General features: G+C 31.5%; 2 protein-coding genes across 3 annotated transcripts in view; both read left to right on the top strand.

The window, feature by feature from the left end:
• Positions 1–1,609, top strand: part of LOC142329204 (ribosome assembly protein METTL17, mitochondrial) — a 38,040-nt gene extending 36,431 nt beyond the window's left edge. For both annotated transcript variants that reach the window (XM_075373604.1, XM_075373602.1), the window contains one exon: positions 1,300–1,609. In XM_075373604.1, coding sequence (XP_075229719.1) covers positions 1,300–1,456 — 157 coding nt within the window. In that variant the 3' untranslated portion in view covers positions 1,457–1,609. The remainder of the gene's footprint in view (positions 1–1,299) is intronic.
• Positions 1,610–2,566: 957 nt separating this feature from the next.
• LOC142329227 (uncharacterized) overlaps positions 2,567–17,405 on the top strand; it is a 197,585-nt gene continuing 182,746 nt past the window's right edge. The window contains exons 1-3 of the mRNA XM_075373634.1: positions 2,567–2,754; positions 5,287–5,305; positions 12,732–12,959. Coding sequence (XP_075229749.1) covers positions 2,567–2,754; positions 5,287–5,305; positions 12,732–12,959 — 435 coding nt within the window. The remainder of the gene's footprint in view (positions 2,755–5,286; positions 5,306–12,731; positions 12,960–17,405) is intronic.

The raw sequence follows: 17,405 nt of genomic DNA, 5'->3' as shown, positions 1-17,405 counted from the left end.
TTTATTTAAAAAACATCGAATTTAAAATTTATATTTTTACAAAATTGCACTTACTATATAATTACAAAAAATTATAAAAACTCATTACATAAAATAAAAATTACTAATTGCAATGAATGATACGTATTACTTGTAAAAAATAAAGAAAATAATAATAAACATATTTGACTCAAGAGTCCCTTGTCTTGTCTATTTAGGTTTGTACGTAGAACCACTATTGCATAACTACTTGTACACATAAAAAATTAGCAAAATATCTTACTAATACATATAATACTAAAGAATTGGCCAATTCAAAGTTAATTTTAATTACAATTTTACATATAATTTTGCCTTTTTAACATGTTTTAAGTTTAATAATAATATTTTTAATGTTTATTATATAATTTATATATTTTAATGTTTAATGTTTTTTTTTTTAAATCGACAAGTATAAAATCTTCTAATGGATTCAAGAATGTTCCTTCTAGAGTGGCCTTTAATTTAAAGTTCTCATACCTGTGTTCCTTATAGTTCATGATTAGTAAAATTTTATGATAAGTCTTTTTTTTTTTTTAATATTCATTAACACAACTTACTACGATGAAATCCCGCACGAAACTGACTGACGCTTTCTGATAGTGTCACAGGTCTAACCCCCCCACCACTCTTTCTTCGAATTGTCAGTCTGTGAGTACACATTCTCACACAAACATAATGCTCTTTGTATAGAAAACGTTGGTATATTTTTCCAGCATGATGTCATGTTTCTTAAAATTCTATTTTAAGAAAGAATTCAATAACAAATGAAACATGCTGCTAATAATTTAACTTTTATGTTTTAACAAATATATCATATATCGATGTATTAAAAAATCCATATAACAAAATAATTAATATAAAATAAATTTCGAATAAATTCATAAATTTAAATAACCCAATTTAATTTAAATTTAGGTTAGAATTTATAGTGGTTACAATATTTACTGGGAAGAATTTGTTGTCTTGATTGTGATGTATTCTTACGGTGTTGAATGCAAATGCTTTTGAAATTTTCTGTAATAATTTGATCCTTTAAAAAAATATTTAGCTGTATTCATTTTAGGTATAATTAAAAATACTAATTGCCCAAAATGTACCATTTGGTCTGTTGGTTATCAAATTCTGCATACACATATTTCTCAGAGACTGTATTCTTTAAAAATAAAAAGTAACTTTGTGTAAAACTTTGTACTTGGTAATAAATTTACATTGGTAAAAATTATGTAGTAGTATGATTTTTATTATTTTATTTGATGACATGTAATTTTCTTTTTTCAGGATACCATATCTATGTGCTCGTAATAGTAGATGGGGAGATATTCTGCCTGTTAAGTTAGATGAGAAAGAAGCAATTGTTGATGATAAAGAAATAATAAAAGATATTAAAGACAGTGATAGTGAAAATGAAGATGATGAACATGAGAGGAAAAGATGATAGATTTTATTGATTAGTGATTGATTTATTTTGTAAATTATCTTGTAACGTGGATGAATTGCGTGAATGAATAATGCATTATATGTTTTTAAAAGTAATTGTAAAACTAGTAATATGTTAAATAAAATATTCATTGGGTTAAAAATTAAAAAATTGTAAAAATTCACCAAATCCCTATCACCAGAGTCTGAAAGTCTTATAAAATTGGGTCTATAAATATTAACACTAAAACTATTAACTTTAACATTGTATTTATTTTTTTTTAAGTGTAACTTAGTACTTAATTTTTTTATTCAAATACTTTTTTTCTGCATTCATACAAAAATATATAAATGTTTCATTCTTCAAGTCTTAATGGAATGCTTTTACTCAAGGCTTTTATCATCATAAACCTTTTAAAAATACATCTTTAAGAGGAATATCTTTAATCTCAGAAGTTGTTCCAATTAATTTACTTGGGCATTTTACAAAATTAATTCTACTATTACTTTATTTTCCTATTTCATTAAGTTCTTAGTTGGATATCATTGTCTTGATCTGTCTAATATTATTTCATGATTTTCAAACTTCTCAATCTAATAATAATATACTCCTTATTGATGGCCCAGTACTTTCAAAAAAGATCTGCCTATAACAGGTTTTTTGTTTAAATTATTAATTCACCATATAAGCTTGGCCATGAAAAAGGCCTGAAAAGGACAGCGCTTTGGTTCAGAAATTTAGGAAAACTTTTGGAGAGGCTGGTACTTCTGCTTTTCTGGAGCCTTTGAGGAGAATTATGATTTAATTGTTCAGTTCTTGGGAACTCCAAAAATTCTTGGAGTGCTTCCAAAAATGTGCAGGGTAGGGATGCAGGATCCAGGATATGTGCAGGATCCCTTACCTTAGGAAGGTGAGAGATTTTAAATCAATTGTGGATGTCCTCGCCAAGAGATATGAGACATTGGTTGCTAAGCCTATCGAGGTAAGAGAGGTAGTGGTAAAGGAGACAGTTTCTGTTCCCATTTATATTCTGCAGCCGGTGCAGCCTTAACATAAATGTACACTGAGGTTTTGAAAGAGAAACGTGAAGCTAGTTTGTCCTGACAGCAGCCAAAAGTGGTCATCAATATGAAAGAAGGAACATTGAGTAAAACTAGTAAAGAGATGGACGAATTTCAGATAGTCCTTTGCAGTAAGAGGTCGAACCTGAAGATTCGAGCAATAAGAGAAAAAAATAAGGGTCTTGTGGTCGTTGCAGATGACAAGGATACTGTCAGAGTGATTTCTGATTCTCTAAAGGTCGGTAAGTCTGTTATGTGAGTGGATCCTAAGAGAAAGAGGCTCTGCAGATTATAGTGTATGATATTGATCGACGGCTTTCTTAGGAGGAGGTAATGACTCTTATGAGGGAACAAAATACTCAGATGGATGAAGGTACTTAAGTCTGAATGGATTTTTATTAAAGTCGGGTTGGTGTTAGGTGGAGCACTACCTTGGGGTGTTTGAGGGAGCCCTGCTCTATTGAAGAGCTTTTCTAGTGAGGGCAGGTTATTCTTGAATTTTTCATCATGCAGGGTAAAAGAATACATCGATGTGCAATGATGTTTTAAGTGTTGTCAGTTTGGTCATAGGAATAAGTTCTGTGATTGGCTGGCAATCTGTTCACATTGTGCTGCTGAGATGCATAAACGCAAAGATTGTCCAAAGAAGTCTGAATGTCCAACTTGCATTAATTATAAATGTTTAAGGACAGATCATAAGCACTCTAGATAGTAGGGATTGTGGTTGTTATCTGAGAGCTGTCGATATGTACCTCAATTCATTGGATGGTTAGGTTCAGACAGTTAAAAGCACAGGGTACTTGTACAGCTCAGGTGGTGGTGAGGTAGCTTTGCAATGGCGTTGATTGCTGTTTTGTTGCAGCATCCTTATGTTGTCTCTGGGAATCTGTCAGGTTTTGCTGGATAGATGCGCTTCTTTAATGGTTGTGATAGCATGTCTGCTGTTATATGCAGAAGGAAGGTAGATTGTGTTGTCTTGCAGCAGATCTTAAATAATCATGTTGTTGTTTGTGTGGATGTTTTGGAGCTGGCATCTTTATGTTGTAACTCCACATTTTCAATATCTAGATCCTGCTGATCGCCATCTTGAGGTCTGGGATAAAATCCTACAATTCTCTGATGCCAGTGGTATTAGGGTAGTGCGATTGTAGGGTAGTTTATGATTGTTCAAGTGATCATCAGTTGATTGTGTTTGAGGTTGTTGGTGGTTCGCGTGATTGCTACTGATGTAATGTTCCATTTCAGCAGGATCATTTACTGCACAGGCATGCAGACTGGAAGAAATTTGTGGATTCTCTCTTGGCGAGTTTTGTACAGGAGTGTCAATGATTTGGAATTGGAGAACCTGGCAGAAAGATTGTTGGCATCCTTTATTGACATTGTTGAGTGTTCTATACCTCATTGTTCCAGTTAAGAGAGGCAAGCGCTGTCGTGGAATTGACTAATTTGAAATAGCTTGTATGCTGTTTAAGAAAGGCATCTCAACAAGATTGTGATCCTAAACGGCGGGCGGTTCTTGTTTCCTTCACAAGGTACGTACTGCTAAAAGAGGTTTGTGGCATTCTTTTGTGCAGGAACAGGGGAATGAAGACCCATGGGGAGTGTTAGATAGAATTTTGGGACACAAACTTAAGAAGGATGTTCTTATGTTCGCTCTCTCAACCCAGTAAGGAATTATTTCAGACAAAAACTACTTGATGGTTTACTGTCTGATGATAAATGATACGGAGACTCACATTTGTATTATCATAGGTGCACAACCTGACAGGTACATCGTGAGGTTGCTCATTTATGTGGGGATGCTTTACCTTTGGAAATTACAGAGGCTGAAGTGCACCAGGTTATTTCTAATTTTTGAAGGGGTAAGGCCTCTGGCTTTGCAAGGGCCTCTTAAGGGCCCTTGTTTGGCTGCAAGGCAGCGAGCCTGTGTTTTGATGTCAGGCCAGCGAATCAAATATGTTCAGGTTCAAAAGTACCTCAGGGTGTTTCTTGATGAGAATTTTTGATTCAAAGAGCTCTTACAAAGAAGGCATTTGACGTGTGGTAAATCCTGATCTTAAGTTGATCCTGGGGTCTTAATTTTAAGACCATGAGTATCCTGTATAAGGGCATGTGCAAAGTAATTATGCTGTATGCAGCACCTGTTTGGGCAGATAGGATAAAATTAAAAAGTTATCGGGATATATTATTGAGGGCCCAATGCCTCCTGCTGTTAACAGTGATGTGAGATTTCCCCATATGATTTCACGTGAGGTGACTGCCAGAATGAGAAGCAGATTGATCTACTTGCATCACAGAGGCAACAGTGATATGTTGGTAATAAGTCAGGAAAAGTTCGAGATATTAAGCTTCAGGGCTATGCTTCATGGCAGGCAAGGTGGGATGAGACAGTTAATGGGTGTTATAAGCATGATCTGTTTGCTGATGTTGGTTTGCGGGGTGCCTCTTTGGTACTAGCAACAAATATGTGATGCAGTTTCTTCTGGGCCTTTAGAGGCAAGATTGAGCTTGGTTGATTCCATGTTATGTCTGCAATGTGGAGTGCTGAAAGATGACTTTCATGTTTTCTACAAATGTTTGCAATATGATGTGAAGCATATGGCGGCGATTGTCAGCTTGATGTTATCGAATCAAGGTTGGATTTCCATGAATATTGGAAAAACCAAGCTGAATGGCAGTCATTCAAGAAAATATGGGATTTCTTTTAAAAGAAAGGATTGCTGAAGGTGTGTAGGGTAGGGTTCTACTTGGTTTTCCTTTTGCTGTTTTGTTATTTTCTTGTTATAGTGTTAGTGTTCTTGAAATGGTATGTGTTTTTGTTGTTCTTTATTTATGTTTTACTATGTTTTATTATGTTTATGTTTTATTTTATTCATGCTGGTGTTGTGTGTTGAACACAACCTTTCCCATTAGAGTGTAGTTTGTTTTATTATCAGCTCAATTGGTCCAGTCTTGCCCAAGACTTACTGATAGGTTTCTTTTTGTATGGATTACATTGAATGATGTGTAGTACACCAATAAAAATGTCATTTCCATTTGCATTGGTGGCATTCTGACTGAGGCAAGAACAAGGCTGAAAGATGTCTTTTGTCTGATGTTTTGAAGATAATCTTTAGTAAAGTTTATCATGGCTGGGTATGGAGGGATGCATGGCGACCAGAATTGCCACATGGCAGGTGTCTTCCCTTATGGGGTTAGGATGTTATCTTATTACCACTCTAATTTTTATTAGAGTTTCAGTTAACCACACACCTCAGGAATGTCAACCTGAGACTGTACAAGACTAAATTTCATTTACTCGTACATTCACGCTTATCCTCATTCATCCTCTGAAGGTAATACTTTACAGTGATCCTGAAGGCTCCATAATATCTATAACAATGAGTATTTTGCACATTAAATCCTGAATTACTTGTAACAATAACAAAAAAAAATCCAACAAATTTTCTTAATTTCCATGTATACTTTTTATTTTAAGAATGTTTATGCCATTTTCTGTTAGGCAATTTAAGTTATAGAAATAACAGATGGAAGCTATGGTCCTTCTTAATACACATAGTAAATTTTGCAAGAACAATAAATTCCCTCTCAACTCTACTACAAGTAGTTCTGTGAATACTAGATCTCGCTCATTTAGTATTAAAATTGAGTTAGAATGAAGATGGAAAGCTGTACAGAAGAGAATATTACTAGAATTGACAGTGGCAATATGCTTGCGCTACCTTGATCACAGCATGCTAGTTGAAGATTGAAAGAACACTATCTAATCATCTGCAGTGTGAGCTGTCCAAGGAAGGGTAACAGTAACCAAGAATAATCAGAAGTGGAGGGGAGGAAGTAGTGTGCTTGTGGAATGGGTTGGTGATAGAACTTTCCCTCTACTGCTGCTCTTCTTCAGCCAGTATGACAAAGTTAATAGCCAAACAATTACTTTTCTGAGAATATTTATGCATTTTTTGAAAGGTTCCAGAATGCACATAACCTTTTTTTTTTCAAAGCATTTTAGAAAAAAACAACTGCAAAGAATAAAACTACTGTATATTGCACTGAAGCATGATCAGTTTAAATAAAATAGATAAGTGCAGTAAAATATATACTAGAAGTAGTGTTAAAAGTTATAATCAAATAATTTCAGTTTGAGCTGGCTCATTTCAGTTTTAACTTACTGTCCCGGTTGTAACACTCCAATATTAAGAAATTATGTTTGTAAATAAATAATCTTCAAATTGTCTATTTAGAAAATATATTTTGTTTCAAAACAACAATTTACAGCTTCTGCTAAGTTACCTGTAATACTGTGTGATCATCAGAAAAAGTTTCTTTAAAAAAGCATCAGAATCAGTTTATTAAGGATTTATTCAACAGATTTTTATAACTTATGTATAAAACAGTAATTAAGGGTAAAATAAAAAAAAAAGACTTTCTGCTTAAAGTTTTTTAAAAATTAAAAAAAAACTACAGTTTGAGACATCTTTACTAAAAAAAAAGTTTTATGATTTTATTAATAAAAATAATAATAAGATTTTAAAGAAAAAAAATCAAAGCAAATAGAATTCTTAAAAATGGGTTGGTAGATTTTATTAAAAATTATAACTTACTACCAAACAATTTAAAAAAAATTTTCTTTTACTTTTGAAGGTAAGAATTTTTCTCAGAAAATCCAGGCTTAATCAACACGTAATTGAGATAATTAATTATTTAACAGTTTACTTATTTTACTTGTAATTTTATAACAACGAATTGATAAAAAAAAAAGTTAATATATACATTATTTTTATTTAATTCACTTAAAATTTAGTATGAAATTTAAAAAAAAATGAATTGTAATAAATTTACATAATATATATATACAGCTGTTTTGTAACACTTAGGTATTTCTTCATATTTTTTCTTGTAAATAATACCAAGTATTATTTTTACGATTTATTTCTTATTTCATATATTTATTTATATATACATCAGATCTTCAGTAGTTGTATTATAAGCAATTTTTTTGTTTTATCTTTGTAAGAAGAACTTAATAAGTCATCTGATATTGTAAATGAAACGATATTGTTATATCAGTAAAAAAAGTAACAAGAAAATTAAATGATATGAGGAATATTGTTTTAATTTTATTTTTTTTAATCTTTATTGAAAAATTATTTTCAAAAAACAATCTTGTTTCTTCAAAGGACTCTGAAAATGAACATAATGAAGAAAAATGTGATTGTAAGCCCAGAAAACAAAAGGAAAAATTGGGAAAAGTAAGTTTATTTTGTAACTATAATATTTTGTATCTGAACTATAATTGTGACATTAATTCATTAATATAATTAATAAAACTGTATATTTGTATACTTAAAAAAATTGAAATCTACTTTTATTTAATTTGCACCTTTTAATTAAATAAGGGAGTTTGTGAAAATTAATTGCTTTTTTGTTGAATACTCAAAACCGCTTTTCAAAGAACAATCCAAGAAACAATGTACATTAATTTTACTAATAGTTTTGGGGATATGAAAGTTAGAGACATAGATGTCTTTTATTCCAACACGAAAATGTTAGAATTATTATACAAAAATTGTGCTTATAGCGGCAATACTGTTTCCAGTTTAGAATTTTAAAGAAGTCAAAAATACTTTTTGGCTTCAAAAGAAAGTATTGGTTGACTATGTTGACTTAAAATTTGGTTAAGTGGCCCTACATCAAAGATATATATATAATTAAGATGACTAAATTAAGCTGTATTTCAATACAGCTTGATTAGGTCTGCAGACTGGCCTATAGGGATAAAATTTAAATAGCCTTGTTTTCAGGAAAATTTTTTATTCCTTTCCTTTTGTGAAAAAAGCTTAACAACAAAGTAATACTTTCCTATCATTGGCTATTTATTTCTATATAGCAGGTAAATAATGACAGATGAAAAGTTTAACAAATTCAAAATCGATGTTTTTGTACTTTTTCTGTTCTTCCACACCAAAGATCACCTCCCAAGAAATTCTTTTTATTTTTTTACTTTTACTATGTTAAGTGGAAGAAGCTAAAAAATTTTTCTCTGAAAAATGTATGTCAACAAAAGAATTGAACTCAGAATTCGCCCACCATTTTTGAAACATTTTTAAATTTTAATTAAACGATTTTTTCATTTTACACTGTTAAGTTAGCATTTTAAGCTCCTACATTGTATGTATTTTGTTAACTCATTTTTTATTGTTAACATAACATTTTTAACTTTAACAAAATTTGTAAGCTATAAATAAACAATACTAGATAAAGAATTAAATCATATCATAGTCACATATTACGACATCATATCTAATACTGAAGAGTGAGCCTTCATGGACAAGATTAATCATGTCTATGCAGGTCAAAACATGTAGCTGAAAATACAGCTGTGTTGTTTGAATTAAGCACTGGATTTAGAAATGAATTAATTTTGTTCAGTCTCATTGCTGTCTTAAGTTTGTTGACAGTGCAGTGTCATAATGTCTCGAAATTGTGTAAATGATGTGGATGCCTTTTGTTATGTATGTGGTGAGTTTACCGTGAAATCAAATAGAAAAAACATTACACTTAATTTTTTAATTAATTTTTTTCTTAATTACATATCATTTGTACTATCAGTAAATTGGTGATCAGGATAAGACGTGGGCTTCTCATGTAGTATGCATTAATTGTTCTGTATATTTAAGAGGATGGCTGAAAGGTACACGGAAGGCCATTACCCCAGACCACAGGTACCCCATTTGGGGTACCTGTGGTCTGGGGTAATGGCATACCTGTGGTCTGGAATTTCTAAAAAATCTAAACATACTGTAAAATATCCTTCATTGCAATCTGCAATCAGGCCTGTATCTCACAGTGAAATTATTCCAGTTCCTGAGCCACCTGTGAATGTATGTTTGGAAAGCAGAGGATGAAGAATCAGGCAGTACTGAAGAAGACAACAGTGATTTTGAATTTGAATTATCTTCCAATAAGCCACATCTTATATCACAAGGTGAATTAAATGACTGTTAGGGATTAAAATTTATAGATAAATATCAAGCTGAACTGTTAGGATCAAGACTGCAAGGTTGGAATTTATTACAAAAAAATACAAAAATTTTGGCCTTTCGAAGCCGACAAAAAGAACTTTCTCAGTACTTTATTGTTGAAAATATATTGTTTTATTCCACAAGTATTGATGAGCTTATGTTACACTTAGGACAAGTTCATAAACCTGAGGACTGGCGCCTTTTCATAGATTCGTCCAAGTATAGTTTAAAAGTGATTCTACTACACAACGGTAACAAATATCCTTTGATACAAATTGCTTGTGGTATTAATTTGAAAGAGACATGTAATGTGATGAAAGACGAAATTGAAAAAATAAATTATAAAAAACATAGTTGGAACATATGTGGCGGTTTGAAAGTTATAGCTCCTTTGTTAGTCATGCAGTTAGACTATACTAAGTACATGTGCTTTCTTTGCGAAAATTATAAATTTTACATATTTTAACAATACTTTAACTTAATTTTTTTGAAGCGTAATTTATTTAAAGGGTGATAGAAAAATTGTATCTACAGATCTGTAATGTATGCAAAAAAGTAATTCAAGAAATTGTATCACACTTAGAGAAACATTAAAAAATTTTGTTTGTTTGTTAGTGTTATTAAAAGTTTAAGTAAACCAAAGGTTTTAAAAAATTGATATTTTTAAATCTTGATTGGCTCCCCCACCACCAATATTGCCCCCAAAGTATTTTTATTTTTTGGATCACTTGCACTACTGCTATGCCCAGGAAGATGTAAAAAAAAATCTAATAAAAATTATGCACTAATAAAAAGATGACTTTTTCGATTTTTGTGGAAGGGGGAATTTTTGGGAAATTTTTTCCGGGGTAGCAAAAACCCCGCTGAAACTTTGCAGCACATTCGGGATAGCCTTACGGTTAATATTTTTTGAGTTCTAAGTACACGATGACTGTACGGCTCGTTTTTCTTCCAGGAGGCAATCGTAAATGGTGTTGTTTATTAATGGTGATTGTAGCTTCAAAATCTGACATGCTTCAAAATTTTATAATTCTCAGACTTGATGACGAACGGATGATGAAAGACGGGGCATCATTTCTACCTCCTAGAAATCAGAGATTTCCAGGTACTAGATTCCCAGGTCGGTGGATTGGCCGTGAAGGTTTAGGGAGCACCTTCTCCCCAGATTTGACCCCGCTAAATTTTTTCCGATTTAAATTATTCTTTTATTTTCCTAGGTTAATTACTGAGTTTTTCTTTAATTTAAAAAAATAAATAAAAAATAGTATTAAAATTAAAACTAATTATTTTTTTTAAAAACAATTTTTTTTATAAAGAACCCATGAGATATTTTAAAAATCAAAAAAATGATTTTGATTAAGCAACACATTTAATAAAAGGACAAACTCCCATGAAAATGGAAGAAAAACTAATTCACAAACGTGTTAAAGGAAGAAGAATGAACATTTCAGAAAATCTAGTAACAATAAAACGATCATAAATGAACAGATCAACAATCAACCGGATGTCCTTTTCAAGAACCTCAGTTTATTGAAAACAGGAAATAAATAAAATTATAAGATAAGTATAAGCATTAATAACAAAAAAGCTAGAAGGTGGCAAGTTAAGGTACGACGTCAAATATAGAGAGGGATGTTGACTAAACACTTTATAAAGATTAACAGAATTTTAAAAATACCAGTACAATAATTAGTTTTCACAACGGAGTGGTTCCGAAACAGTCAACATATAATAAAAGAATGAAACTAAGAAAGGTAGGCAGAAGTAAACACAGAAAATAATTTTTGTCGCTACTTTTAATTTTTATGTATTAGTAATTTTTTTTTTGTCATTCATGTGGATGTATAAATGTATCATTTTTACTTTGTGCAGCCATTACTGCGAAGACTTAAGTTACAGTTATCTTCTCAATTCCTGACGTCAGACACAATTTCCAATCTATTTATCAGTAGTTAGGCGATAGATACTTCGCTTTTACGTGTGACTTGAGAAGTTATACGTAAAAGTACCTGAGAAGAAAAGATTAGAAGCTTTAGAAATGCGGTGCTGTAGGAGAATGTTAAAAAATCAGATGGGTGGATAAAGTAACAAATGAAGAGGTGTTGCGGCAAATCGATGAAGAAAGAAGCATTTGGAAAAATATAGTTAGAAGAAAAGACACACTTATAAGCCACATATTAAGACATCCTGGAATAGTCGCTTTAATATTAGCGGGTCAGGTAGAAGGAAAAAATTGTGCAGGTAGGCAACGGTTTGGAATATGTAAAACAAATTGTTAGGGATGTAGGATGTAGGGGTATACCGAAATGAAACTACTAGCACTAGATAGGGAATCTTTGGAGAGCTGCATCAAACCAGTCAAATGACTGAAGACAAAAAAAAATCGAAAAATATCGGGTCATCCTGATATATTCCAGACCGCGCATTTTAAACTATTGTTTGAACTAAATATAATTTCTCGAAGAGATTTGTACTAAATCCATTTAGTGAAAACGTTGTTGCAGCTGTTATAACCAGTTGACATTCACGATCAGCTCTTCGAAATGTTTGCCGATAAAACGTTACAACGACAATTCACACCGAAGATTTAGATACGTTTTGGCTTGCTCGTCGAAATGGATATGGAAATTTAGTCACAGAAGTATTGAAATTATTAATCCCTTTCGCCACTTTTTACCTCTGAGCAAAGGGTTTTTCGTCTGTGGTTGCGCTAAAAACTAAAGGAGTCGTCTTTTATCAATTGAAAATAATATGCTCTGGTGTGTTTCTAACATAGATCCGCGCATGGAGAAACGTTTAAATGAAAACAAAAACAACCATGTCATTAATTTATTTTCTTTATATGTGTACTTATAAATGTAAGTAAACTGTTTTATAAATGATTTCATTATTGTTTACTTGTAAAGTTGTAGGGTAATTGCATGACCCACGTGGGGGTCGCGATCCCCACGTTGAGAGAAACGCTGCCTTAAACAATCATCATAAGAAATGTCATTCTTTTCACGTTATAAGTTCAATTAATTTGTTTAATCCAGTACAGAGTAAAAGAGGCGTACTTTTCATGGAATTACTTGTGTATTACAGTTTTTTTTTTACGAAACGTTTTTAAGTGGTAATTATTTTGACGATTAAGTCCTTAATTTTTTACAAATAGCTTCTTTTTTTAAAAAAAAAACTAAGATTATATATTTTATTTTTATTTTTTTAACTTAGACGTCCTTAAGCGAATCGGATATATTAAATATAAATAGTACATTAGCAAACGAAATAAAGCGCAGTAGATTTTACGTAAGAGGAAGTACTAATCTTGATAGCGAGTATACTTGTAATAAACAATCAAGATGGGGTCCAGCCAAAGATTTTTCTTATTTTTTGTACGATTTTGAACCTTTTGAAGGCACTACAGATTCAAGAAGAAAGAGAATGAAAAGAAAGCATGAGGTAACTTATTTTCCTATTCTTATACTAGCTCAGATGTTAAGATTATCCTACAAATGACTGATAAACAATATTCGATGTACGTAACAGTATCTAGTAAATGCTGTTGATAGAACATATTAGTTATTCGAATAACTGTAGTTATTTTAACTGATAAAGGAAAATTAGTAGAAATTTTATCATTTTAGTAAGTAAGATTCATGACGACCATCAATATAAGTCGTTCAACGGGATTTTGAAATACATCTTCAGCAATTATTTTTTTATCATCAGTATTTGTATCATTGCTGTAGCTTTGTATTCAGAATCTGAATGGTTTATGAGAACGGTATTCAGGTAGCTGTTGGATGCGTTTAATAATATCGATTAACGATGCTAGCTATTCACTGTTACAGTTAGTCATATTGAATCCTAAAATACTAAACCGTCATTACTCCCATATTATACTCTAATCTAAAAGTAAAAGAAAATAATTATTAGAGAACGGTATCTGAAATTTATGAAAATCTACCTAAACGTAATTTATTCCTAAATAATTTAATTTTTTTTGTTTTTTTTTTTGCTTGATGAATTAATTCGCCACAAAAGTTTAGAGAAGGCTGGACGAGGGAGTGTGAAAATTAAATTTTGTAGCGTATCAAAAATACCGTGCCTGATTGGGATTCCAACCCGGAAATCCCCCGGTGAAGCAGAAACGCTATCACTCCACCACGGAGGTCAGCATTACAAAAAAAACCCTTTTTAAATTAAAATTAAGATCCGTGAAAACTGAGGCACTAGAACCATGTAGATTCTGTTTAGAGAGTGCTAAAAATGAGCGACAATTAACTTCTCTATTCCTGGTAATATTATTTAGATTTTGTATCTTATCAAATATAAACTATTACATAAATAATAATACTTTTTAAACATATGGCTGTTGTTTATGAACTTAGCTTTTGTAATTCATGGTATTATCATTTATGACACTCATGCCATAATCATATCTTAAAAGTGAGACGAGTTATTAGTTTCAATTAAAAATGGCAAAGTCTTTTCTAAAAATAATAAAAAGCATACAATGCCAGTTATATTAGAAAAAAATGTCAGTTTACCTATTTCACCCTGCCCAGTGAAACGAATTCCACCTTCATGCAATCTTGTATTGATTACATCGCCACATATCAATGTGAAAAAATACGCAAGTGGTGATTCAGCAACGCAAGTGACACCTTCATTTTTTTATTATAGGGATTGTCTATATAGTGAACAATATTACTCTGAAGCAATTCTGGTAGCACCGCCTGTATCTAAGATGTTCTCTGTACATATCACTATAAGAAAGATTGATAGAAATTGTATAAACCAATAGATTGTATCTGTATTCTTTTCTCTAGGATTTATAAACTTGTCAAAAATATATTGATTCAAAATAAACAAACTTTCATGCGGTCAAATACTCTCGCCTCATCACATCCCTCTTCCACCAATTCTTGTTTTTTAATAAAAATTTATTTCTTAAGAATAGATATGTTAATTAAATTTGGTGCACATTTACGTTTTTATAAAATACAAAGTCTTAATAAAAGTTGGTATGGTTTTAAACAAAAATGAAAACAAAATATTTAGAGTTGATGTTTATTTATCGAATTTGTCATCTCAAACGGTTTTTTTTACATAACTAATACATTTCAATATGTTCACCATTAGTCGCTCGGCAAATGTCCCATCGATACTCAGTTTCTACCGGTACGAATTAACATATCTTCTGTTATGGTTACAATCGCTTAATTAATCCTTTCTTTTAAGTGACGTAAGTCGCGTATCTTTTGTGAATAAACAATGTTTTTTTATATCACTCACAAGAAAAAATCACAAGGTTTCAATTTTGGACTCTTTAGAGGTCAGGGTATAGGTCCTTGTCGGTCTATCCACTGATTTTCAAATTTTCCGTTCAAAGCCTGGCTGACGAATGCAAGTACGGGGGTGCGCCATCTTCTTGAATTGGCTTTCTTCAACTGTAGTTCATCCAGTAAAGGAAAGCAGTAATTGTTTAACGTAACGAGATAAACATGGTCATTAACAGTTTTTTCAGCGAAGAAAAAAGTTCCGATTACACGATTTTTCATTGTATCACATCAAACATTTACTTTAGGCGTGTCGCGTCGTTTCTCATAAGTGGGTTTTCAGATTCCAATATTCGTAAATTGTCTGTTAACACACCCAATAACATAGAAAGTAATTTCATCCGTACAAATAATATTGTCTAAAAATGATTCGTTTTCATTAATTTTGTGGAAAATTTCAACATAGTAATTGAAACGTTTTTCTCAATCAGGTTTCAATTCCTGCAGTAGCTGAATTTTATGTGCATATAAATAATCTGAATCTTGTGTAAAAATTTGTGAATTGTTTTCGGAATATTTAACTCCAAGCTTCGACGAGAGATGGATTCGTTAGGACTTCTGATTGCAGATTGTCTAATTCCTTCAGCAGTTTCGTGTGACTTCTGATTGTTTAATTCGTTAAACAGTTTCGTGTCACTTCTGACTGGAGATCCGTTCAAAAGTTTCGTGTGATACTCGTGGTCTGTCAGTTGATCTTTCCTTGAGATCAAATCCAGTTTTTTCGAACTGTTTGAACCAACGTCCAATATTATTTTCATGTGGTGGTTCTTTTTCCATATTCACGTCGAAATGCACGTTGAACTAAAATTACCGATTTTAATTCAGCCTGTCGTAAAACACGCTTTGCTTTTTCTTGAACAGTGAACATAGTAACAATACAAAAACTGGTATGATGGTTTGAACTATCTGTACACAAACTTTTGGGTTGAAGGCTATCAGGGCTACCAATATAACTTCTCAAAATTTCCCTAATGCCTTGATCTGAATTACAGAAATCCCCACCATTCTTTTATGAAGACCCTGTACAATAAATCATAATTCGATAAAACTAATAATAGTTATGGAAGTATTACTGATTAACAAATTTAAATACCTGCCATTTTAGAATTTTCGAGAATAAAATCTTAAAAATTATCTGTTTTTTAAACATATTGTTAGGTATAAGTAAAAGAAATTTCATTAAAATATCTTATTCTGTTCTTAAGATAAATAATTATCAAAAAAACAAAACATAAAATGATGATAAAGCTAGATAGAGTATTTGTCTACATGAATTTTTTTGTTGATTTTGACATTCTGAATCGGTTACTTAAGTTTGGCCAACAACTCCAGGCATATTCTGTATATAATACATATATATGTATTATACATATACATATGATTATACGATTATACATATTATACATGAATAAAACCAACTTAAGAGTGATATACAAAGAATGTAACAAACTTTCAGGACATGTTTTAGTGAAAAGAATAAAGAAGAAAGTTCATAAGCAAGAGATAAATATTAAAAAACACGACTGCCGAAAAAAAAATTGCTGAAAAACATTGTTCTTTTGTTTCTGGTTTAGTTCCATCATGATTTTGTATTAACTAATAAATACCCCTTTTAAATTTTGCAGAGATATTATAAGAGCACCCCACTGCACCTCCCAAAAAAGCGGCCTAGTGGCTCCCCCGTTTTTTACCAGTTGGTGATGATTGCTCTAGCCTCACAAAAGATGCTCACACCACCTCATTACACTCTAGCCTTACATTAAACAAAAATTTTTTAAATTCATTTTTTTAGTATTACTTTAACGTAAATTTAATTCTATTTGTTGTTGTAATTTTATTCATTCGATTGATTTGAATCATTCAATTCAAACCCAGTTAACATAGCGATAGAGGCTCACAGCTCACAGTTCAATTAAAATTTGTGCTTCAACCGGCAAATCTCCACTACCCATATACACATACGTATATATATAATATATATACATATTTATATAGCTTATGACGCTACTCAGAAACGTAAGGATTTCTACACAGGGTTATACATCTAAACTGGTTCGGCCGTTGAGCTGCTATGGTGAAACATATATACATCCTAAAACCATTATACTCCTTTTTGGGCAGTCGTATAAAAAGTTCGGAAACGCGCTTCGTTAAGAGAAAGTGTCAGCTGGCGAAAAATATAGTCCCGATTTCTATACCTTGGTAAAATTAAATTAGACTGTAATTATTGGGACCCAAATTAAGGGATAAATGTTTAGTAACTTTATATGAAATCTGACCCGAAAAATTGAAAAAAATAGTCCTAGTACTGTATTTTTGAGAAACATGGATTAAAAAAGAAAAGATTGGGGTTGAAAAACACATATTTTATGTTTGGCTTGAAATAACTTTGTTTAATGTTATAACTTGTAAAGAAATCTATACAAAATTTTATTTTAAGAAACATGTTATGAATAAAGTCCACAGAAACTACCCCTGACTTATAACCTAAATTTCTTAAAAACCCCTAAAAATGGAGTTTTTGAACCTATTCAACGTTTCAGGTCATATATCATATTAAATC

Source organism: Lycorma delicatula, chromosome 8 (assembly GCF_047948215.1).
Source record: "Lycorma delicatula isolate Av1 chromosome 8, ASM4794821v1, whole genome shotgun sequence".
NCBI classification, from domain to species: Eukaryota; Metazoa; Arthropoda; class Insecta; order Hemiptera; family Fulgoridae; genus Lycorma; species Lycorma delicatula.
Note: the sequence above shows the minus strand (reverse complement) of the source record. Positions and strands in the feature narration are given on the sequence as shown.